This window comes from Falco peregrinus, chromosome 1 (assembly GCF_023634155.1).
Source record: "Falco peregrinus isolate bFalPer1 chromosome 1, bFalPer1.pri, whole genome shotgun sequence".
NCBI lineage: Eukaryota > Metazoa > Chordata > Aves > Falconiformes > Falconidae > Falco > Falco peregrinus.
The window spans coordinates 39461391-39486919 of record NC_073721.1 but is presented as its reverse complement, the minus strand read 5'-3'; the positions used below and the strand labels follow the sequence as shown (position 1 = coordinate 39486919).

The 25529-nt window shown below is 42.3% G+C and overlaps 1 protein-coding gene across 1 annotated transcript in view; it reads right to left on the bottom strand.

Moving 5' to 3' along the window:
• Nucleotides 1-25529, bottom strand: part of SORBS1 (sorbin and SH3 domain containing 1) — a 220370-nt gene that overhangs the window by 127791 nt on the left and 67050 nt on the right. The window contains exon 4 of the mRNA XM_055793988.1: nt 262-318. Coding sequence (XP_055649963.1) covers nt 262-318 — 57 coding nt within the window. The remainder of the gene's footprint in view (nt 1-261; nt 319-25529) is intronic.

The following is a 25529-nucleotide window of genomic DNA, read 5'->3' as shown; positions in this document are numbered from 1 at the left end:
CAGGCAGCCTGATATTGAACATCACTTGCAACAGCCAGTACAAGCAGGATGGCCATTGTTCTACACATGAACGTGAATTCTCAAGCTTAGTTCTGATTCAATGCAACTCTCTGGAGAAGACCTTTGTGTTTAAAATACTGCATTCAAAAATCAAGGGAGTAGCCATCTCCTGCCAATACCTTTGAAACTCGCTTTTCTGAAAGTTTCCATACTGCACTTGAGATGAACACTAGGGAGAGTAACAGTGGGGAAAGTACATACCTTTGGCTGAGCTTGGAGAAAGAAGCCACAGCTCTACAGGTGTTTTCTGGACGACTCCTGGAAAAGAAAAAAGCAGTAAATGTTACAAAACACCATAATCTAATGCAGCTGTTAGAAAAACAAACTATAAAATGCTCTCTCATTCTAAAATAAAAGAAACCACCATCCTAGGGTCTGCTAGAAAATTTGATGATTATTTCTAGCCCATCTACTTGAACTAAGTAAAAAAAAAAAGCTAAGAGTCACCATTTGTCTATGAATCAGCTTTTATGAGGCAAGAGCCTCTATGTCTATATGAAAGCCAAGGCAACATCATCTGTGTTTATTATTCTGTGAAGAGAAACAGTGCCAAACTTCCTGCAACACCCACTTCAGCTGCTGAAGTCCAGAGAACTGAATGTGCTGCTGTTAGCATTCGGAGACAGGAATATGTTTTGATGTAATACATCAGACACAGGCTTGCCTGGTGACAAGAAAGTAACAGGTTGCATAACAGGTTAAAAGAGAGCCAAATATGAAAGCACTACATGCAACTCATACAGAGTAACTTCTACTCATCACTTGTGGATTTTTTCAAGAGTGTTCTAAGCATTCTCAAAATACCACAGAAGTTGGTAAATAGTTAAAGTCTCCTAGCTTGTCACATTAATGACAGTCTGATTGATGTATACAAATGTTCTAACACTACTCTCACTATGCTGTGTTTAATACAAAGTTACATGTGAGTCAGGACTAGGACAAAGGTTCTCATGTACAGAGAAGTCTGCTTTACCGCTTTGGCCATCGCTATTTAGTCAGGTGTCTTCCTACTTGCCAAGGACACAGCCTGTGGATGCCTACACGTAGGGACACTGTGGGTGTGCCGCAGAGCTATTTCCCTCCTGCGGACATTATGCTGCTGCTTCTCCATCTTAGAGTCTCTCAGAGAAGTGCCTCCTCCTGCCTGAAGAGGTTGGCCTTTGCCTGTCTCTTCCTCCAGGTCTCCCTAAGAAGCAACTGGGAGCAGAAAGACAGATGTGCAAAAGCTAGAGTGTTTAAATGAGATCCAAGCCCTGTAGAGGATCCGGTTTCAGGATTTCTGCTCAAGGTTAAATCTAGTTTTTTCTCACCTCATTAAGGCCATAGTGTGGGAAATCACCTGACAATCTCCCCACCTGCAACAGGCACCTCTCTGCATGTTTTGAAGAGCAGGTAATAGCAGCTGGGAAATCCATTTGCTGCTGCCACCACCAAGGACATACAATTAGAAATGCCAAGCAAGCAGCATAATTCAGCTCGAACTCTCCGAGCCCAGTGTGAGTGATAGAAGCAGGGCCCATGCTCCAAGCTGTCTTTAACCCTGTGGCACAGAGCCTCAGGACAGGCAGATCTCACAATTTTGCATCATCCTCGTATTTGGATCCTGGTAAGGGAACATTTACGCCTCCTGCATACTCGCAGTGAAAAGCTGTCTGTTCTCAGTACAGGAGAAGGTGCTTTTTTTGTTTCTCAAATGGTAGATCAGTAGGTACCTCTGGATGGGGAGAAGACACAAGCCTCTCCCCAGTGGGAAGGGCACCATAGGATGAAAAGTATTCATTCAGCAGAATATATCGTGTCCAGACTTCCCTTTCTCATCCTGGAAGTTTTACATGTGAGTCAGGACAGTTGTAGTCCCAAAGCAGAAGGGAAAAAATCCAACATCTCTGCAAGACAACCTGTCATGGGGGAGGGCTCCCGCCTACCCTGGCAGGTAACCCCTCACATCAAACATCAGTCCATCGTCCTGTGCAGGAGAAGCCCTTCTGGGGAGCTCTACACAAGACTCACAGCACCCCACTGTTTTTCTACCCTACTGTTCCTTTCTCAGTTGCAAGATTTATGCACATGTTGATGTGTTCTTGTGGGTATTCCAATCAGTGAGGAATTTTTCCCTCCCCACAGTGTTGCTCTGGAGAGTAAACAGAATTCCCATTAACTTTTCTACTTCTTCCTCCTCAGAAAGCAACTTACCTCACCAGCTACTTGAACCCACTAGTAAGGATGTATGAACCCCTAAGTAAGGACTAGGGCTCTAGAACACCTCATCCCTCTTCAACCCACCTCCACAGGTTCTGAGCTTCATTTTCCTCAAAAGTCCATAGGATCAAGCCCACCACACTGGATAGTGCAACCCATGACAACGCTATAACACCACTGGCTATACCAGTCAGGTATCATGTACTACCACTGACACCCTAAAGCCGCTTTTACTGGCAGAGACATTTTGCCTCCGTGCCTAAGCTACCTGTCTTCCTGTGCCATTCAGCTCTTAATTTCTCACTTACTGTCTGAAGCAGGAAGAGTAACACTATCCTATCCAATTTGGGTGCTATGATGTGCTGACATTCCTACAGAGGAACTCTAATACAGAAAAAGAGAGAGGCACACTAGCAAATGGCACAGCTGTATCTTCCCTTTCTATCCTGTACTTACTCTGGATCAAATTCCCTACCCAACGCATATTTCATGCCCTAATGCCAGTGCTGTTATGGAAAACACATATTACGTGTTAATTTATGAGGGGCAAATGCTGCCTACAGGTTGCCTTTAATGTGTCAAACTTTGATTGTTTACCTGCAAAAAGCTTTTTGATTCAAATCCTGCCCTACCCTCAGCCACACTGCACAAACAAATGCCTCTGAAAAGAGAAACAAAGCAAAACAAAAAACCAGTCAAACCTCTTTAAAACAAAACAAAACAAAACAGCCCTGCATGTTTTTGCCTAGAATGTTAAGTCAAAGGCTGAGAACAGTAAGTGACATACCCTGATTGCAGCAACACTGCTCCAGGAAAGTCATGGACTTCCCAGACACCACAAGACAGCAACATGCCTAAGTATACCGGAGCAAATGTTATTCTGAATAGCAGTAATATTATGCGTTGCCATTAGATAAGTAACCCCAACATGAACCATTCTTATCTAATGTTAATCCAGAGCGCCAAAGGACTGTTGTTTCCATTGGTTTGCAATAGAGGAGAAATTCTTTGAGAGTCCAATTAAGTTCAATCACTAACACATGCTTCCTACAGATATCCCCGAGGATCAGGCACACATTGCAACTACATTCCTGACAGCTAGAAAGGCAGTAACAGCAAAATGAAATTCTGCTTTTAAACTGCTGTTTTACAGCTTGAAGAAACAGTATCCAGGATGCCAACCGCTCCCTGCAAAATGGTCTGGTCAGGGCAAAATATGCACAGATTTCCTTTTTGGCAAGCGCAATGGTCTAACTTTTGATTAGGTGGCAGCCATGCAGCTTCCAAACAGCTTGAGCAAGACGAGAACACAGTATCTGAATTAACTTTTAAATTAAGTAGTATGCAAAATGTACAAACGTGTTCTGACTGCTTCACTGTTTTAGGGCTCCACACTAAATTAGTCATCACAGAGTGACAGAGTGGTCAGGGTGGGAAGGCACCTCTGAAGATCATCTCGTCCAACCCCTGCTAAGGGAGGTTCTTCTCGACCAGGTTGCAGAGTCGCATCCAGGCAGGTTAAGACCCACAAAGTCAGGGTGTGCGTGCTTCCATTGATGGTCTTGTTTTCGAAGAAGTTGTGAGCTTTCCCAAGAAACAGTTTTCTCGCTGAATTGCTATGTTGAGTTCTGTTCCTGTGCAATTTCTTAGCTGCAGCGTAGAAATAAATACATGGTTTTTTTATGGGGGAATGGGAGACTCGCTCATTTGTTTTAGGAATTTATTGCAACCAAAGTCTTTCAACGCTACCTGTGACAGAAAGGGTAAGAACATTCCCCTATTCTTTGATTCTGATGGAGCAAATGTTGTCCTGAATTTACTGCATCGACTGCTGAACGCCTGCACTCCCCTAACCACATCATCTCTCCAGGTGGACAACACGTCCTCCTGACCCGTGTCCTTTCCATCCCCAAAGCACACAGCTCAGCGATACAGAGGCAGGACTTCAGTGCTGCCCACCCCTACAGGGTGCCAAAGGCAATGTGGGGCTCAGCCAGGCGGATGGGATGCAGGGATCAGCGCCAGGCTGTTCAACTCCACCTCGTAGCTGCATGCTGTGCCTTTTGATCAAGAGGGATCATTCAACTGTAGCACTATTATTAAACAGCTCACTCCTGAATATTGCAGGCAAAATTTTAAGACGCATGGGAACACGGGTTCTTCCAAAACGAGCTCCTGCCTTGTGAAACAGGCCCAGTGGGCTCTGAAGAACTTGGTACTAACCTGTACTATTTTGAGCACAGTGAAGGCGTTTCAAACTTAAGGTTTTATATAGATTCTGGAATGAGTATACTTTTTATCCCTTCCAGGGAAACTCTATGGGAGGTCCCTGGAATAAGCACTAAAACTTCCCGGAGCTGAACTCTGTAGCTCAAGCATGCTGACAAACAGGATCCATGTTTAAAAAACAATAATAATAAAAATAAAAAAAATCAGTGGTCACACTATACAGAAGTACATATTTATTAAGAAACAAAGAGCATGCATATCCATCCTTCTGCCCACAACAGTCTAACTCAGTCTCCATTTATGCCTGCAAGAATTATTCTGGCACATCAAAGGATGGCTGCTGTGCCACTTGAAATAATGTGAAGGCTGTCATTTTCCACATACCTCCTGTGAAGGAGAAACATGCCCAGTTCTGCAGTGTACGTGACGCATCACACAGTCAACACTGATGTCTGTAAAACCTGAGTGTGGGGGAGAAGGGAGGAAGGAGAGGGAACAGAACAGAGTGTCACTGCCTCTGCTGTTTTGGAGCACTTGTCCCTTTTCATCACGTATTAACGTAGTCCCTGTGGAAGGTAGTCAAGGTTTAACTCACAGCGTACAATGAAATTAAATCATTTTCCCCAACTTAGTCACTGACTTTCTGTGCCTTTTTAAACAAAAGGCCAGGAAGAGCACCAAGGAGCGCAGCAGCAGCAGCACTGTCTTCAAACAAACATGCCTTTGGAAAAAATGACTTAAGTAATTCAAAGAACAGCAGATCACAAAAGGAAGCTGATGATGAAGGGACACTTTTTTCCCCACCTCTAGCCTTATGAGGACTGTAATCCTAGCAACCAGCATTGTTCAGAAGCATGTGTGGGAGGACAGGGGGAAGAAAGGGTCGCATTGTTTATGGTACACAGATACAGGGACTGTGGCAGGAGCCAAATGAGGAGAATAACTTCTGTGTAAGAAAGGAAGAGTGAAAGGAAATGGGTAGGTAAGGACAATTGTAGGATTTGTACAGTACAGAAGAGAATCCCTTCCATGCAGGATGCAATTTCTTCCATGGAAAAGATGTTTCATCCATGGAGCTGGATGACATAACTCTTCTGGAATACCATGGAAAAGATGTCTCATCCATGGAGCTGGATGACATAACTCTTCTGGAATAGTAACCTTCCAGTGTTTGTTATCTGTGGTTCTGTTACTAGACGGGTTCCAGTTCTTATAATTAGCACATTATCAGCTAAAAAGTCAAAACATTCCTTGCATCAATCTATTTAGTCCTACGTCACCTTTATGAGATGGTCACCAACTAAGACTGCAAAGAATGTCTGGTGTGAATTATAAATACTTTAAAGGGTTTTCAAAGTATGAATACTCAACACTTCCTGAAAATAAACTTCCCGGAATAAGCTTCTGGGTCACTTACATCAGTAAGCCTTTCCGATATCCTGGCCATTTCCCCTCTTTTATAGCTAACAAAATGGAGGAGCACAGAGGCATCAGACAACTTTCATAAAGGCATCTTATTTACAAATCTAAAAGGCGGCAGTTGTTTTTTTCACCGGTTGTCAAGCACTTCAGATTTCACCAGGAAAATCACATCCCACCTGCAGAACGCTAAGAACAGTTTGAAAACCTATTAAAAGGCATCTAATAAATCCCACAGGATTTAAAACAAATGCCTACAAAAAAAACACTGCCTTCATCTAGAGCCCATACAAGCTTCTCTATGGACAGATTAAGGAAAATGGTCGTCTTGTTGACCTGCTTGTAGTATGACATTAATTACTCCGTCCACAAGTGTGAAAATACTTTCCTAGCTGCATTGTATCAGGACCAGAAATACAGGCAGAGCCCATAGTTTTTGACTAACGGCATTCCTTTACCACAATTACTTCTATGTGGACTCCTCCACAGCAAGTGAGTTCAAACAGGTGGCTGCTTACACATGGTTTTCTGTGGGCTGCCTCAAGGATGCCCATGAATAAAAGCAAGTCTGCTTTCAACAGGCTTAAGTCAGGTAGGCAGGGATCTGCAGCTAACAAGGAGTCCTAAAGGGTTCACACACAGCAAAGTGCTGAAAACCCATTATTTACAGCAACAGTATATTAATTACTGCCCTGAAAGTAATTTCATTAAGCCTCTTCATACAATCTAAATATTCACACCATTATTTGGTGGTATCAGAAAAACATCTAACATCTGGAAATGCAAGTTGCAGCAAGACAAAAATACACCAAAATAAAGTGAAAAAGCATCCCCAGCACTTGATGGAGCTGTGACAAGCATCCAGAAGAAACACGCTTCACCATTAAACTTCTTCATGTTATTTCCAAATGATTTTTGACACTGGAACTAGCTTTTAATAGATGCAAAGGAGATAAATGTCTCATTACCAAAAATAAATCCGTCTGTTAAGGATGACAGAGAGAGGCAGAAGCACTGCACTGCCTATTATGGTACTGAGCAACAGATTTCACTCCCTCTGCTATATGCCCATTAATTAAAAATCTGACAAGCTTTCCCAAGGAATTTCTGAGCTTCTTTGGTCCTCTCTTTAATTCCTTTATAATTCTTTGTATATATAAACATGCCAAGCCTGGAAAGAAGTGGGGCATGCACATAACTTACCACAGAGCTCTTTTTCTATTGCAATAGAAATACTGGTAAGGAAACAATAACAGACAAAAGGGGAATAATGAAAGAAATTAATGCAATGAAACAAATGTGCCTGCAGTTCCCCATCCAGTCACCAGAAGAAGCTGCTTAAAACACCAGCACCAACATGTTTTTCTGTCTAGGACAGAGACCTTCTATGTCTGTGCCAGGGCTAGATGCATTAGCTCCCAGTGAACTAAATCACTTTGCATTACAGCCTGTTTCATGAACATGCGAGACACTGCTTTAATAGGAAGTGGTAGCTTGCTTTAGCATTAACAGTGTCGCACACAGCCATAACGCAGTGAGGCCTTTGTTCTCTTTGCAACGTGTTGCCTTTGTAAAATTCCCTCCCTACAGTCAGGCAGAGTAGACATTTCATTCTCACAATTGATATAACATGGTCAGACCTCTCGCTCTGTCAGACACATACACACTCCCTCATACATAGCCATACTCACAGATTTTTGCTCTTTCTTCTTGTTCTCCTTTGATGAGATAAAAATCACCCCGCAAAGCAAAACCACACATCTGCGCAATCAGAGCAGTTTCTGTTCAGACCATTGTTACACCTTAAATAAAGCCGCCTGGAAAAAATTTCTCTGGGATATTGTTGCTTATGAGGTTCAGAGCTAGGCGCACATGTAAAAACTGAAGCATAGGCGGCCTTCCACCGTACCATACAGAAAATGCGATCCTGTGTTTTACTCAGCTATTCATCTGCCCTTTAAAGCAAATCCAGCTGAAGCAATTCTTTGCTGGCATGCAGGAGGGCTAGATAGCCTAATAAGTCTCCTCCACCTCTAAGCAATTCATGCCTTGCATGGCTTGTTTTTATTGACTTATCTTACTGGCTCTTTGTGGGCAGCAGCACGTACCTCATGCAAATGCCAAGACATCTCTTGCTTTGGGATGCTATTGTGCGAATGCAAGTAAATTGGAATTAAAACAAAAACACATCATTTCATTTCTGAAGGATTAAGTCAATATCCTCATGAATATTTTTTATATATCTAGAGAGGAGGTTCAGCAACACCACCCCACAACCACTCCATTAACCAATCCAGCCCTTCCAGTTCAGGGTCATAGGCTTTACTGCTCCTGCTTCACCACAGCTGTTATCCGAGCTGCTCTGCAAAGATTAGAGCTTTAACACCTCCAGCAGGGATTCCCAGCCACTGAGGCAGAAGTCGTGACACCCGAGACAACCAGCACGACAGAATAAATACGTGTTCTGAATACATCAAACTGTTAAGAGTGAAAGACTCCTCTTCATCAAAACCACTTCCTTTGTGCACCTTTTTACCTCAGCAGAGACTGATTGTGACATTTCAAGTTGGCAGAAAAAAATGCCACATTTGTGGCATTAGCTGATGAGCTAATACAAATGGGGGCAGCTACGAGTCTTCCTAACACAAGAGGAACGCTAATTCTGAGTATGCCTTAAGGAGTTACTGTAGCATCGACACCAAATCACAACATCTGTTAACATCACCTTTCTGACTAAAAGAGCAAGCAATGAAACTTCCACTTCCAAGCCAAAGTGCAGAGGAAAGAAAAGTAAGTAAATATTCAACCTGTTACCTTGAAAAAAACTTCCATGTTTCAGCACTAATCCACCACGTGAAATTCTTCCCCTAAGTCTATCACCTGGAAAGGAGAAGCAGCCTGAGTGAGAGCACTTGAGAAACAGAGCACTCTCAATTTCTAAATTTTAACCATGTTAAAATGACCAAGCAAGCTGTAGTTTTAAAAATTAAGCAGCAAAACTTGACTACAGGAAAGGAAAGTCTGCTTTCACTGCTTGGAAATGGTCCTGATTTTTTTAGTGGGAACATTCAGTAGTACATGTTAATATTTAACTCTGTGTTTTTCCAATATTACACCAGTCTTCCTCCAGGGATGCTGAGGAAGGTACTGGCATAGCTGACCTGTTACTATCCTTTAAAAGCAAGAGAAGTGACCACTACAAAAAAAACAGCAACAGAAAATACAAGATAAAGGAGAAACGTTTCTGAAAAGAAAGTTTCTGTATTACACGTCACAAGAACATCTTAATGAATCAGCAATTCACATAGACAGTAAGCGATGAAAAAGATGTTAATAAAACCCATCAGCTGTCCTCCACACAGCTGTACTGCACACTACTGCTTTACTTGGTCACTTGTCTTTCTGAAAGTGCAAAGTCTCACGATAACCTTCAAGCACTGGCCAGTGAACATCTGCTCTTTTATCTGTGGCACTGCTGCTCCAACTGCCAGGGCAAACATAACAAGCTCAGTCAGGGACATCCCAGCCACCCTACTGCAAAGCGTTTGCACTGTCTAGTTTTCTCGAATCTTGTTATGAGACACTCTTTCCTTCTGCCTGCCCATTTTTCCTCCCCCAGATGTTGTCCGAGTTTTTCCTTGGTTTTTGAGTTAGCTAGAAACAAGACTGTAAAATTAAATGCTGAAAGGAATCTGCCCACACTCACAGTGAGACATAAGGAGGAAACAACCGGGTGTTCGGAGATGGTAGCACCTGCTGTCCTCTGGTGAACACGCATCCCACATCATCCCTTGTGCCAGAGCATGGGGCATAGGACAGTCACAGCCCCTTTCTCCAAACGTACTGCGCAAGAGGACACTGTCCTGACATTTCTAATGGCAATTAGTGGTACCCAGAAGCGACCACCACCTTTGGAAGGACAGACGTGTTGTTTTGGTACTTTAAAGAATCTGGGTGGAAAAAGCCATTAATGTTAGAAAACACAATGAGCGAATACAAGTTGGCATGCATTTCCAGATGCCTGCCTCATTGTTACAAGATGCAGAAGGAAAGTCGATACTCCTACAGACAGTAAAAACCTCATCGTATCAGTGCCTTCTATCCCCCCACCATTCTATTCACCATCTTTAAGTGGGAGGTGTTCCGCAGCCTTTCACACTTGACCTCTTAATTAAAGCATGGTAAAATTAGCATCTCAGACACGATAGATCCTTTACCCAACTACATCAGTAATTAAACTAATTCTCAAGAGAGCAAGAGCATTTGTTATGTGTAATGTAACTTTAGCTGGGGTATTCCAAAGAAGGAAAAAAAGCTGATGTAATAAATGCAGTCATTTATATTTTAAGGGAGCTATTGTAAATGAAAGAAGAACACCTGTGACAGCTTGAGGGGGCCCCAGCCAAATGAAATCTTTTGTGTCACCCAGGGACAGTACATTGCATATGGCCTCCCCATCTCCAGCTGCAATATTGAATAACTAAGTGGTGAAGTAGACACGCTTTATGCCTTCTCTGACTCTCAGATACTGGCACCATGATCTGCTTTCAAAACTGATGAACTGTACCTTATAGTAATTTCATACTAGTTCTGTGTGAAAAGCAGGATAGGTCTGAGTAGGTCTAAGGTCTTTCCCAGGGACAGTGCAGCATTTGTGAAAATCCTAGGAGACTTTGACTCACGACTGAGACAAGCCTAGGCTATATCACAATGCAAATAATTGAATAACCATGTAGAAAGAGTTTATGTGCTTAAAGATGAAAATTACACCTTATCAGAGTGGCAGACTTCCATATTCTCTTCATGCTGATGTATAATGGACCAAGAAATAAGAGAAAGTCCAAGAAAATAACTAAAAATGTATACAGAACCAAGGACGTATGGAGGATACTTGAAAAGCTACAAGAGCACAGAACACAAAACCCATTCATTTAGGAACCATGACTGATCACTGACATCTTCTGAAGCTGAAATCCATGTCTGAGAGCTTGAGTTTGTGCTTGAGCCTGAAAGCTACCATTTCTGTTGTCAAATCTGGTACTTACTTGCTCACAGGGCCCATTACGCAGCCGAGGCGTAACTGTTGAGAAACGGCCTGACAAAGGTCTGCTTGCCTAAGCAGTGACAAGGGAACTTTTTCTAAGGATTTCTCTAAAGCTGCATACGGGCAATCCGGGCCTCACGGAGCTTCAGAGAGTCCTCCCAGCCATCTCCTCCACTCAGGGTGTAAATGCGTAGTGTTCCAATTATAAGCAGCCAGCATGCATGCAATATGCTGTCTCTCCCCAAAATACAGTCAAATCCACATCAGGTAAGGTATAAATTTCCCCAGTCCTTCCTTGCTGCATTACTAAGCAATTAAACAAACTACAGTATACACTGTTAAACCTCAGCCTAAATCCTCATCCTGAAGTTTAGCTGATCTCATGATTCTTCCACTCGGAGCTACTCAGTTGAGACTGGCTGACTGCCTGTCAGAAAAATCACACCAAACCCCACCACACCACACCAACACGGTATTTCAGAGGGAAAGAGAGCAGCAACCGTTCCCAGCTTTCACGCCTGCGGTGGAATTTCAACCACCTGGACGAGTGAATTACGACTTACTAAGAGGCATCCCGCAGCAGTGCCTATACCTGTTTCTCAGAAGGAAGGGAAGAGAGACCATATAATGTTGTTTTGATATAAGCAATAATGTTGACTGGGGAGGTTGCTTTTGGCAGGGTTGTTGGGGTTTTGGTGACATTGGTGGTGGGTTGTGGAGTTTTTTTGGTTGTGGTTGGTTGGGTTGGTTTGGGTTTGGGTTTTTTTTTTTTTTTTTTTTTTTTGGGGGGGGGGGGGGGGGGGAGGTGTGTTTTCCAGGGGATTTTGGGTTTTTACACAGGTAATATGTGTTGGTATTGAGGTCATGCCTTGATTTTTAATATCAAAATATAAAATATATTTTAAAATATATAAAAAGTAATGAATCAGTCTCATACAATTGGTAATATAACAACCAAAACAGTTAAAAACCAAACACCAATGGCAAAGATTTTTAAGAATACACTTGTACATAAGAGTACTTGAAAACAAAACACTTCCCCTAGATGTTTTAAAGCCTTCCCTCTCTCCCCCGTGCTGCTAAACTACAAAAACCAGGAGCTCTTTCTCACATGCAGAACCCAAGAGCCATCTCCCCGAGATGAAGGAGGCTGTAACTTTTGCTGCTTGGAAGTCTGTACTGCAGGGACTTGTAGGCTGTCTGGGATTTATCAGCTGTGGCCATTCCTCCAGCCCCCACGGGAAACACACCCACTTCTGCCACCAGTATTAAACATCTGAATGCTTAGCACAGGCTTACCGAAAACTGAGTAATGGGCTCAGCAAATTCAGCCTTGTGTATCTGAGAATTGCTCTATCACTGTTCATCCACATTTCAGGCACACAAACAAATCAGGGTTGTGCAAGAAAGTTACCAAAATATTGAGCCCAAGCAAAACACTGTGAAGAAAAATACTTAAATTTCTGTTCTATTTCAACTATCTTTTTCTTGACTTGTACCAGTTTCTATGATTAATCTTTAAAATGTCGCTAAGGAGATGAGACAGCTAAATGGTCATTGTCTTAAGTATACACTGAACATCTCATAGCACAGCCAGTTTATTCCAGTTCTGCTATGCAAAGCATCAAATACTGAGCACATGACAGCTAAAATAATCAGAGGCATTCAGTTATGAATAAACAAGGCCAAAGCAGAACATGAATATAGGAATAGAGGATTTAAAACCTTTTATAAAAGGTTGTTATAAGCCTATAGAAGGCAAAATTGACTGGGCAAGTTCCCGTCATATCCAGGGCACCATCTGGAAAATGAAGAGAACATTTTTAGAAGTAACTAAGACAACTTATTATGGTATTAACAACATTAATTGGAGTATATATAGGCTCAGAAGACCAGATCCCCAACAAGTACAGTGAGACTACCTTCTGAAGTCAATGGCTTTTTTTGAAAGTTTCAGATGTGAAATGACACAGTGAAACTTGTTCCTAGACCTTCTGACATATAACGGTAGCCACAGATCATAAGTTTAATAAATAAAACAATTTCAGTGGTCTGATTAAGACAATACAGATGAAAGTTCATAATTAGCCAGAAGATTAAATGCTTCCATTTATGTACACACAGGAAACTCCTTCAACTTCACAGAGGGTACCATGGCAGGAAGAGCAAAATTCATCTCTCCAGTGTCCTGGAAGGACTAGTTCCCAGCAGATGCTTCTAAGGTCATGATTTTTGCAAGAAGCATCCCCAAAAATGCTGGAAATGAAAGGGAGAGTAATGTTCCAAAACTACATTGCCAAAAATGTCACTGTCTCCATCCAGAGGCACTCGAGTGCATTAGCTTTGAGGTCATCAGAACATTTCTGGTCTGTTAGAGAAGGAACAGGGGCAAGAGACAGTAATCATTCGCTTGAGAAACTCTCCCAGAAATTTTCTTGGGACCAAAAAGGCATTAGGCTTCCCAGTGTCACCATATAGCATGCAACCTCCCCAGAAAACTTGGTCTGAAGGAAAAACATCCTGGACTGAGCTGCACAGAGCATTTTAAAAAATGTATAAGATAAAGTAATCACTGTGTACAAGGCAGAACATAAAACCTGAAAAGATGCCCCGAACAAGTCTGCTTAGGATTTTATACCATCCTCCACCAAAACAAACTTTCACAATTTATGTTCTACCTGACTGCAACTGCCCCATCTCCAGATGGCCCTGACTACCCTCCTGTTCACCAGCAACTAGCTCTTCCCCTCACCTTCCCTTACTGTCTTCCCTACTGTAATGAAGCCAAGTGCCAGGGCTCTCCGAGGAGACAGCTGCTAACTGTTATCTACTATCAAGCAGACTGTCACAGCTTGTGTTAGGTTCCCCATACATAAACCCTGCTGTCATCAGAACAGCACAGTAGGACGACACACCATGTCCAGGTCCCTGGAGAGGGCTGGAGGTCCCGCACCAGGGAGACGGTACAGAATGAAGACAATTTTGCTAGTCTTTGGGCACGAAAGAAACTTATACTTTCAGCGGGGTTGGGTTTGGAGGACAGATGGACCTTTGGTCCGTTGCTTTACAATACTTTCAACTAAGTCAGGTCAAGGGCACTACCTTCAGGACAAATCATGTCCTACACAAAGGGATAGGGCATTCAGGATGGATGCCATCAGCATGGAGGCACAACATTCCTGCAGATTACACTTCTGAAGCTCGAAGAGGAGGGAGCTGCAGGTACATGTACCCTTATCATTACTGCAACCATCAGGCGTAGGACACTGTTCACTTTGCCAGCTCAGGAGTGGATATGGATAGCGCTGCAGCCACAGCTGCAGGCAGCTCAGACAAAGCTGGTGGTCCAGGCAGGAAAACAGAGTGAAAGCTCAAAAAGCTAGTGCATTCGGAGTGCCTAGTAGCTGACCTGGAATCTGATCTAGCTCTACATGGGAGGGGGTGTAGTGGGAAGTCTGAGGCAACACACATATTTTGTTTCACCTCTTGCTGCTTGTTTTCTGAATCTCCTTCACCTCTTCTCAAATAAAAACTTCAGGGCAGGAAGCAACTTTCTTACTATTCCTAATCCTTGAAATGACACTTCAATGAGGTAGCACTGAATGCTTGTGATTATATGCTAATATCATTATTAGATCCCAGGTAATCATCACTTCAAGACAGCAATATTGTCCACTTCTCCTATCAGAGACAACAGCGTAAGAACTTTGTACAATTTGCAGTTTCCTTGTTACTCTGAGGTTGCCAGAAAATTAAAATCAGGGTAGCAAAACAGCAGTATTTTTCATTAAAATCCCAAGGAGTTAATTACATAAATACTGTTATACACTGCACTTCACGATCTTTCCCCAAGAAACTTGTTAGGCCCTTTTAGTAATGCACAAGCATCATCTTATTCCCATGAAACGGAGGAAATCGTGTTCAGCACAGCCACAGATGTCACCGTGAGGTGTTCCTGCACAAAGATAACAGGGACCCACTTCTACACATACCCAGTAGCAGAAACTGGCCTTTATTACAGTTGCATGTCCAATAATATCAGGAAGGATAAAATATTTCATGAGGACAAGGGCAACGGTGCTCTGTTCAAGGGCTTGTCATCACTTCCGATTAGAAGCTCAGGAACACAAAGCCTGTTTTCACTCCAGAGCTGCAGGCAAAATAGCACCAGCCTCAGTGATGCAAGTGAGAAACAAAACAAAAATGAAGGAGAAAAGGAGGAAAAAATATCTCCAAATTTTAAAAAGCAAGGCTGCCATGTAATCACACTTCCACAGTGAGAAAGAAAACACTTCTAGCCTCCTTTAGGGGCTGATCATACAGGCTGCAAAGAAATGAGAACATATTTTTCATTTTTTTTCCCCAGCTTTGTTTTTCATCCAGGTTAATTACATTAAGATATAGGAAGGAGCTAAAGGGCAGAGGAGCAAAAACAAGTACATTTTCTCCTCCACAGCTTAGTAACCCCAGCCTGGTTTCAATCTTTTGTAACTACCGGGTATTACTATGTATTCCCTCAGGAAGCTAGGACAGCCCTAATTAGTCTATGATAATGAAAGATACCTTTTAACTGCTATATCCTTTCCACCACATACTGGAGGCCATCGGAAATTTTCACAAACTAAAGCATGCATGGATTTGACCCAGCCCAGCTGTGCCTGCATTCCTATTAACCCTAGTGGCCCATGGCCACCAGCTGGGACTACCATATAATCCAGGCACACTGACAGCGAGAGGACACTAGGCACCAATTAAAATACCAGAAGCTATCATTGCTGTGAGCACTACTGCAGCTTAGGGAAGGGAAACACTACTGTAGATAAGGCTTGCAACTTCTGTGGATGTTTCCTGGTTTTGCCAGGCTATGTTAAAGCTAAAGAAGAAATACAATAAAGAAAAAAGTGATCTAAGTTAACCATTTTTTAGTTTGAAAGCCAAGAAAATAGAAGTCTTTCCCAACAACACCCATGTGCTCCTCTTGAGCATTTTGTGCCTGAACCAAAGCGTATAACAAGATCCCTATTTTTATAGCTGAAGAACACAGGAACGGAGCTTCTAATTTAGTTGCAGTTCATACCATCACCCAAAACCCTATCATCACACCCACACGGGCACCTGGAGCCAGCTTTAAAGGCCAAAGAAGGTGGTTCCATTTTGAAACGTGATCAATTCCATGACAGTTGACAAGACCTTCAAATACTCGGAGACTACCAGCGCCAAGAGAGGGGAAGGCTGCAGTGCCAAAGACCACACTGGTTCTGTTTCACAAAGGGAAGCTGGGTGACCCTGTGGTGAAGGCTGAAGAGCTTGACTCTAGCTTCCTTGGAAGGAAGCTCTCTGAATAACTTGGACAAGTCATTTAAGCTCCTAGCACCACCCCCCATCTAAAATTTAAGGCTAGCATTGATCTTCTACCTTGCGGCAATATAATAGCTGAATCTGCAAAGTGACAGTGACTTAAATCTAAATCAACAGGACAACTGAAGTTGTCCATCTACTTGCCAACAGGACGCACGCTCTAGAACAGTGCACAAAAAGGCAATTCTTAAGTGTGGGGCATTTTTTCATCTTGAATTATTTTTTTCCTCTTCCTTAGAATGAAGGCATATCAAATCGTCGTCCATTCTTTGCAAAAGGGTGCAGAGCACTGGTCGAGGGCAAGCTCTGGATCCTGGGAGCCAGAACCTGCAGCCCAGAGCATTTCACTCAGCACCTCCCCAAGGCAGTGACTCTGGGACAAGGCATCCCAGCAAATGGACAACCAAGGAAGCAGACAGGCACCCAGACAGGAAATGTGTTTGGCAGTTAGGATCCTGTCAGCATTTTGTCAAAGCTGAGCTATCTCTGAAGCACATTTCAATTTCAGAGAATTTGTGACTTGCTAAAAATATGGCACTGGAATTCTTCCAACACCTTGTAGTCATTGGAACCAAACTGTAATGTGCTTTAATGTGCATCAACATTATCTAAGTTCCTGACAGTATTTGTAGATTTGACATGAAGAGCTCTGATGAACAGAATATTTCTTGGTTTCATGCACTGACTGAGAATGTTCACTCCAATGAGTGATATTTGGGGTTCACCCAAACTAGGGTAAAATTTGGGTAATTTGGGTTTTTTAAGCTGCTATTTTATGTCTTTGCAGGAGTCCATCAGAATTAGAACCTTCCTATGTTTTGCTTTGGGACACTCTGAATAAAAGAGGCATTTGCTGTTCAATATTTCAAATAAAAAGGCTTCAGCCCTTTCACAGGATGCAAACCACAACTGATTCAGCTATGACATAAAAAAAAAAACCACCACAAAAAAAACCAACCCATCCACACAAGTTTCTTCAGTGTTAGAAGGACAATGTATTCCCTACAGAAACATGTTTAGCATTTTTCTAGACAGATATAACCAAATTTTAATGACAATGAAGAAGCTACTGTAACAGTACAACAAAACACAACATTAAACAGCATTTACATGCTTTTCCTGACCCCTTAGGACATCACAGTTCTGCCATTCTAACAAAATATTTTTCCTCTTTATTTAAATCACCACAGAGGTTTGGTGATTTGCCAAGAAACCTGCTGAAGTCAATGTGATTTGCAGCATGAACGTAATATATAAAAAAAATACCTCCCCTGTGTATCTCTTGACAATGTTTGTTTCAGTGTATACTGTTGCGCCAAGTGTCTGGAATGTTACACTTGTTCAGAAAGTTCCCAGAGCCCTGATGCCTGAAGTCATTTTGTTTCACTTATGTATATTTTGTGGTATGTATAAGTCAAACAGATCTGGTGCATGACTGGAATTAAATGCTCTTCCCATAACGAGACGCTGAAAAATGCCATACAAAATTGATTCTAATAGCACAGCGATATTTCAACCCATGGTTTTATCTGTCCTGTGGCCCCATGCAGTCTGTAACATGTACATTCAAAATACACTGCAAATTGAACCAAGATAACAAGACGAGGAAAGACTTCCAAACTAAATGGTTGTTGGGGGGGGCGGGGGGGTGGAGGGGGTGGATTTTTTTTTTCTTTTTTTTCTTTTCAAATCCACAATATGTCCAGCTTCCACTGCTGAGTTAGTACTGTTGAACTGATAACAACATTTTACTTGAAGAACAACTTTGTTGTTGATGGTTGACAGATAGATTCAGGATGTAAATGTCAACTAAAGTGAGAATAAATGAACTGGAAGAGGTCTGAGCCAAAACCAGATAAACTGAGGTTCAGCAGCAGCCATTACTACAGTTTAACAGTGCAAGAAACCACTCAGTAATGTCATAAGGAAGAATTACACAGTATTGTTTTACGCTAAGTGAAAATTGCTTTCCACTTTTTCTCAAGCTTACACTTCATTATACAATTCTTCAGCTAGGCAGATTAAAAAAGATACTTTCATTTGACCACAGATAAAATGTATTTGTACTACATCATCTGGTTGAACTCTAAGCTTTTTGGGGCAAGAACTAGATTTACTTTTGTTTAGAGCCTGAGAAATGGAGGCTGTAGTCCTAACTGTCCTACCGGCACTACTATAATACATAATAAAATACTGTCTTGTGTTCAATTGCAATTGAGTGACAGCTGCCCACATACTAAAACCTCTTGGGCTACATGCTAAAAGTTATTTGCTGCTTGAAAGTCATAACATAAAACACTACTCACTGACAGTTACTGAGCAAAACCTGAATGAGTGGTTCCACAGAAACTGGAAGAACCATACATAAAAGACAACCAGCTGAGGTACAAACCAGCCTGATGAATCTATACCTACATCAAGGAAGGAGAAACCTGCATTTTCATAGGAACTTCCTCAAACACTGCACTAGAAGATTTATTCTAGCTGAAAAGCCAGCCCAGTGTCTTTATTAGGACTAATTTGGCTTAGTTACCTTGATATGCAGAAAGAATCCCTTACAGACATATTCAGCCCAGTGTACAATGGAAGCAACCTTGCCACAAACTGCTGAGATGGAATACGATGGAGTGCTGAGGGCAGAAATGTACTGCCTTTGATGCTTTGACTTGTTTATCAGGTACAGTTCCTGACATCCCACAGAGAAGAAATTCTGGCAATGTTAACTTTAGCTGAGACTCAAATTAACAATGGGAACCCAAAATGCATCCAGGTAGTGCTCTTCACAAGGCAGGATGACAGAACACTTCACCTAATTAAACTTGCCTGCCTCTTCAGATCTGTGGAATCAGGTGCAAGAACTTGGGAGGTCACCTGCCGGAACAGCTCCACCAGGAGATCTGAATTTGTCCTCATAATCTTTCACCATGCCATGGAAATCCATATAAATTATACAGACCTAACAAAAAGGCTGACAGACAGACAAACCAGCGACGCAAGCGGGTGTTCAACTTCGTTTTGTATGGCAGTTAGAACATAGCTTCAGGTTTTTCTTCCTAACTATGAGGTCACACATCCACCAAATGTAGGCATATGGAAATATATACAACATCCTTTCATCCTTACCACCCTTTGCAGACATCCAGGCTGCAGTAAAAGACCATTTATCATTTTGCTTTTAGTAGTCAAAGAGCAGTTAAATTAAATGACCTGGGGAAAACAGGTCCTGGAGAAGTCTGTGAGCTACTGAGAAAATTAGCCTCTTTGACTCTGTCTCTACAGAGAAGAGATCATGGACTTTAAACTCTATGATAACAAATAAAGTTAAATACCACTTCCTGAGTCTGGATCTTGTTCTTGGCACTACACAAAGAATAATATCCACAAATCTTCACAACAATAGGGCTTTTTTTGTTGGTGGTGTTCTTTTTTAAACGCTGTTTTTTCCATGATACGCACATTTCCCACAGCTCACAGAGGTATCTGATCAGGCTTTAGACTGTTATCTTACAGTCCCTGCCTCTTGTTAGTGAGTTCATCTCTCTGGGAACAGTGCTACAAAAAGCACTGAAAAGAGAAAGACACTGCAAAGGAACTTGTGTGAAAAGCAGTTTTGCTTTAAATGTTTTAAATCTAAATGGCTTTTCATTCTGATTCCCTAACAAATCATTTTAGTTCATATTTAATGAAAAAAAACCACCAACCTGCTCAAGGTAGATTATTACAGGTGAACTGCTACTGTCAATGAAACATTCAGGCTCTCAATAGGAAAGCACAATGCCTGCCAAACAAATAAACATAATATTTAGGACACTTGAAGCATGCTATCAAATGGACAGATTGTTACACTGTACAGATCACCTGACCCAGCAGACACACACAGGCATCACCCTGTTCTCATGCTGCAATGTCATTTACCAAAACACTTTGTTTGTCTAAGCATTGAATATCCTATTTGTGAGGACTCTGGACTAATTCAACACCCCTTACCACAGGCAACCTGATACCTGCTAAGCAGTGAACCAGACTAGTTAGACCACAGCACAACCTTTTGTCGCACAGAGAATCACAGCGTCACAGGGTACTCAGGGTGGGAGGGCACCTCTGGAGATCACGTCGCCCAGGCCCTGCTGAAGCAGCTCTCCTCCAGCAGGCTGCACAGTCACGTCCAGGCGCGTTTGGATGTCTCCAGAGAAGGAGACCCCGCAGCCTCTCCGGCCAGCCTGTTCCAGCACTCCGTCACCCCCAGAGTCGGGAAGTTCTTCCTCATGTTCAGGTGGAACTTCCCGTGTTGCAGTTGGTGCCCGCTGCCCCTTGTCCTGTCCCTGGGCACCACTGGGAAGGGTCTGGCCCCGTCCTCCTGACACCAGCTCCTGGGATATTTGTAGGCATCGGTAGGATCCCCCCTCACTCTTCTCTTCTCCAGGCTAAAAGGCCCAGCGACCTCAGCCTTTCCTCCTCAGGGAGATGCTCCGGTCCCTCACCATCTTCACAGCCTGCGCTGGACCCTTTCCAGTAGCTCCCTGTCTCTCTTGAACTGGGGAGCCCAGTATGGACCCAGCACTCCAGGGGCGGCCTCGGCAGGGCAGAGCAGAGGGGGAAGATCACCTCCCTCCACCTGCTGGCCATGTTCTTCCTCATGCCCCCCAGGGTCCCACTGGCCTCCTTGGCCACAGGGCCACTGCTGGCTCACAGGCAACTTGCTGCCCCCAGAACCCCCAGTCCCGTCCCCGCAGAGCTGCCTCCCAGCAGGCCAGCCCCAGCCTGTGCTGGTGCCTGGGGCTGTCCCTCCCCAGGGGCAGGACCCTACACTTGCCTTTGCTGAACTTCATTGGGTTCCTTTTTATTAGGTTCCTCTTTGCCCAACTCTCCAGCCTGTCCAGGTCTCACTGAATGGCAGCACAGCCTTCTTGTGTCTCAAAGGGTACATCATTTGAGGATTTAGGCATTAGAGATGCACATCCATACTTGTAATGTTTTGAGTTTGTTTACCCTCCATCCACCTGTATTTGCTCCAGATACTGCACGATCTTAACTTCTGCTCATGTTCATTTCTAAGCCTTTAACACTTGGTTCCTCTCCTACTTCCACATGTCTCTAGACAGTGATGAAAGCTGGAATGAGTTATGCACTATCTGTATTATCACAACACGTAAGAACACTGTGCAAATATGTAACATGTACTGTCTCAGAGACTTACAGCCTACAAATCAGACAACACGACTCTTTCCATTATGTTTGATCCTTCCTCGTTTAGCATGCTCAACAATCTAGCATCATTTTTCCCCACAACAGCCACAATAAAAACCCAGTAAACATGGAGCTTCCACACCAAGCCATTTAAAAGATAACTTAAAGTAGCAGATGTTCCAAAAGTAGACTTAGAATAAATGTTCAAACTTCCATTTCTAGCATGAGGAAGGGTCTGAGGCTTGTCTTTTATAATATATTTTCCTATGTAACAAGAGTCTCTGCATTGATGTCAATTAAATATTCATTAACTAACTGTACTTGGTATGCAAGCCAGCGCAAACAAAAACTGCCTATTATAGCAAAAAAGGAGGCAGATGCATTCAAGAACCTGCAGTGGAAAACTTTAAAGGGTATATTAATGGATTTCCATTTAACAGCTTACTACAGAGTTTCAGCATTTCCAAATGAAGCAGTATGCCATTATGACTATGAGTACAGTAATATTTTCCCAGCTGTACTTACAGCTTTTTGCAAACCACTGCTCAAAAACAGGTGTTTTGTCCTCTCCATATGGTACGTTCTCAGAAGACGGTTACCGACTTTTTCTACTCAGGATATTCAGACAGGCCCAAGGTATTGGGAACCTAACTGTTGTTAAGAATCCCGTGCCTTTCAGCACCTGTGAAATTCCCAGTAAAAGGAACAAGGGAATTTGTCTTGACTTTTCAAAGTTAGTTTTTGAGACAAAATAGCTCTTTGGAATTTGGGGCTTAAATCTTATGACATGGTATGCTTCTCTCAAAATCACTGTGCTTAATCAACAACTTTTTGTTGGTATTTTGCTACTGATTATCCTCCTTTGTCCCAGTACAAGAATTTGCTGGGAACATCATTCACACAGATAGCAAAGCTGGAACACTAACTCAAAAGTATGAACCTCCACTGCTTCAGATTAAAAGACTGTCGATCAGCTCAGAGGAAGCAGCAAACAGACAAAGCTCTGCAACGTGGTCTAGCTCAGGGGTATACAGAGCCACGCTGTGTTACTGAGAGCTGCTCCAGCGTGACGCTGCATATTAGGGAAGGTTTCACTGGCTTCTCTGCCTTTACTACTGTTAATGATAACAGTGTTGTTCAGTATCCAGTAAATTCCAGGTGTATTTGGCAATGAAATAATTTCCAAGGATTACAGAGGAAAACCAAATATTTGACATTTAAAAGTAAATAAAGAAAAATATTTCTCAATAGTGTTTCTGAGGAACAGTTTTGCATTCATCTCTGAAAAAGCCATAACAGCAAATGAAAAAACATGGTGACAGTGTGATGCTATAAGATGTAAGACCTAGACAGACCACTCAAAATTCTCCCCTTGAAGTTCACTGCTTACTTTAAACAACGGTGTTGAATGGTCACACACAAATCTGAGATAGATCAGTCTCTCTCAAACTTGTTCAGCAGCCTTGAGACAAACGGCATTATTCAGACTGCCCACCACATGTGCCCAGCTTTGGTGCTGTGGCTACTATGCCAGTTTAGTTCAAGACTGCAATAAGCACTTTACCTAAAACCCAAGAAAAGCCTGACTCCTGACACCATCAATGGATGAGAGAAAACATAATGTCCATGTTGCATACCTGTCACTGGCATTTGAACATAACCCAAAGTGATACCCCAGGTAGGTCATAGGATTCTCAACCCACACAATCTGTATGAGTTTTAACTAATATAACACCAAAGTCAAGGACAGATGAGCGGGATCAACTTACAGTTTAGCTGAATTTAGTCATGTGCTTGAAAGGAAACTTCTCTCTCGTGCAAGAATATTCTCAGCTGACTGTTAAGAACTTAGTCACAATTCCCTGAGACATATGGAATTGATACTAATCATATTAACTCTAAATATCTAAAAATAAGACTGCTGCACAAATGCATTTTTTAAGACCTGTTCAGGATTTACAGAGCCTACTCCTGCAGCTTCTGAAGCTTTTGTACTTTTTCTCACTTCTCTGCTAGGAGAAAGACCAAGGTAAGTACCAAGTTTAAAGGATAAGTTTAAAACATTTTCTAGGAATTTCTTCAGAAACAGACAGAAGTTCTAAAGGACTGCCTACTGAACACGTGCTTGAAAGACAAACTTACTTTTGCAAGAACTCAAAGCTGAACGAAACCAATACAAGGAATGGCAATATTTTGAGGAGACACTGAGGTTCAAGCCAGTGAGTATCTACCATGGATTTCTCTGACAGCTGCTAATGCCTCTTGTAAGCCTTTATTCATATCAACAGAAGCATGAAATGGCTCCAGACTGTAGCCCAGCTGGTGCTGGAACTGGCACAGGCTATATATGCATCCTATCAGCCCCACATCCACTCCAGCCCAGCCCTAAAATATGGGCTCACTCAAGCTGATGACTCAGTGCTTTCGAAGGCAAAGATCAAAACCAAATTCAGAGCCTTTCACCTCTTCTTCAATAAGCTGAATACTACTAATTTCAAAAATCTATCAAAAACTATTGTGTTCTGACTACTGTTTTGTGGCCTTCAGGGACCCTTTCAGGCCAGTTCCCAGTATCCAGCAGGCAGCTATACAAAAGTTTTTAGGCACCTAGAGACACATGAAGCCTCCTAATCAGACCTACAGAGTGAATTAGGAGTCTAATTTACTTCAGCAATTCTGAAATCCCATTTAGAGTCTAATGACTCTTCAGCAAATACCTTTGATAACCTGGCTCCAGGTCACTTAAAGTGATTTTAACAATGGATGACAGCAGTAGGTAGTCTCAAAGAAAAGGCTTCATGGCCTTATCAGAGGTGCAATTTTCCCTTTAATTCCAGAGATAAATCCCCTGGAAGAGGAATAAAGGACTTTCTAGAATACATATAGAGAAAACTGGGCAGCCATATTAGAATGACAGCTGCTTACAGCAGGAGAAGATACAGGTTCTGTACTTCAATATCATAAAAGATGACCATTTCTGATTGTATCCATTATTATACATATATCTACATACCGCTTTTATAACATTTCCTCCAAGTTAAAACATCACATTATATCCATTATTACCAGGGTGTATTCTGAACAGGCACCAAACAGTGTCTCAAACATAAAAAGACTCAAAATTATTTCTTTAGCATGGCGTAATGCCAAATTAAAAATACAGTCAAATCCTTACCACCCTTTCAGGATCCACCCTAAGGGAAGCTGTCCTGAGAGCAAGCATCCAGCTGCCGCCGTCCCCAGAGCAGCACAGCTCTATATCACAGCTTTACATCAGGCTTCTGCGGGACTGCCACGACATAGTCCCAGGGATAATAGCTGAAACAAAGACTTTTGATTCCACTGCTCAACCTGCAGACCTTCTTCACTCGCCTATCACTGTGTTCTAACAAGTTAAATGATTGAGTTTCTGAAGGCTGAGATGTGAAAGCTGGAACCCGCACCTGCAAAGGTTTAAAAATGGCTTGGTTCTGTTAAAGGCAATGTTGATTAACACCGACAGGGGATGTCATTTTTTTAACAGAGCCTCTTCCAAGCACAGAAGGCTTTCATTCCTCAGTAGCTAAACAGAGAACACAGTGAATTCAAGATGTGGTTTTAAATAAAGCATTTAAAAAAACACAATCCCAGCCTGCACCTGAAAATTCCTCTTCTCCCTGAAACAATGCAGAGCAGAATTGCAGAACAGCATAGCTCCCTCACTAAACTGGCCAATGCACATAAACACAAATGAAATTATGGTTCACTAGAAAATATTTTTTAGCTACTCACTAAAATAGCCTTGGGAGACCAGGTCCATACATGGAATAAAATGGCTTTCACTGCAGTCCTAAGCCAAACTCTCCTCTGGAATGACATTTTGGGTAATATAAACAGTTTAAAGGCAAATGTAGAGCAGAGCAGCCTAGTTTTATACAATCAGTGCAACAAAACTGAGATTTATTCTGTGCTGAATTAAGCCCTTTATATTGTTTCTACTTAAAAAGGAAAAGTATCAAATGCAACAATTCCTACAAATTTATCTTTCACTACA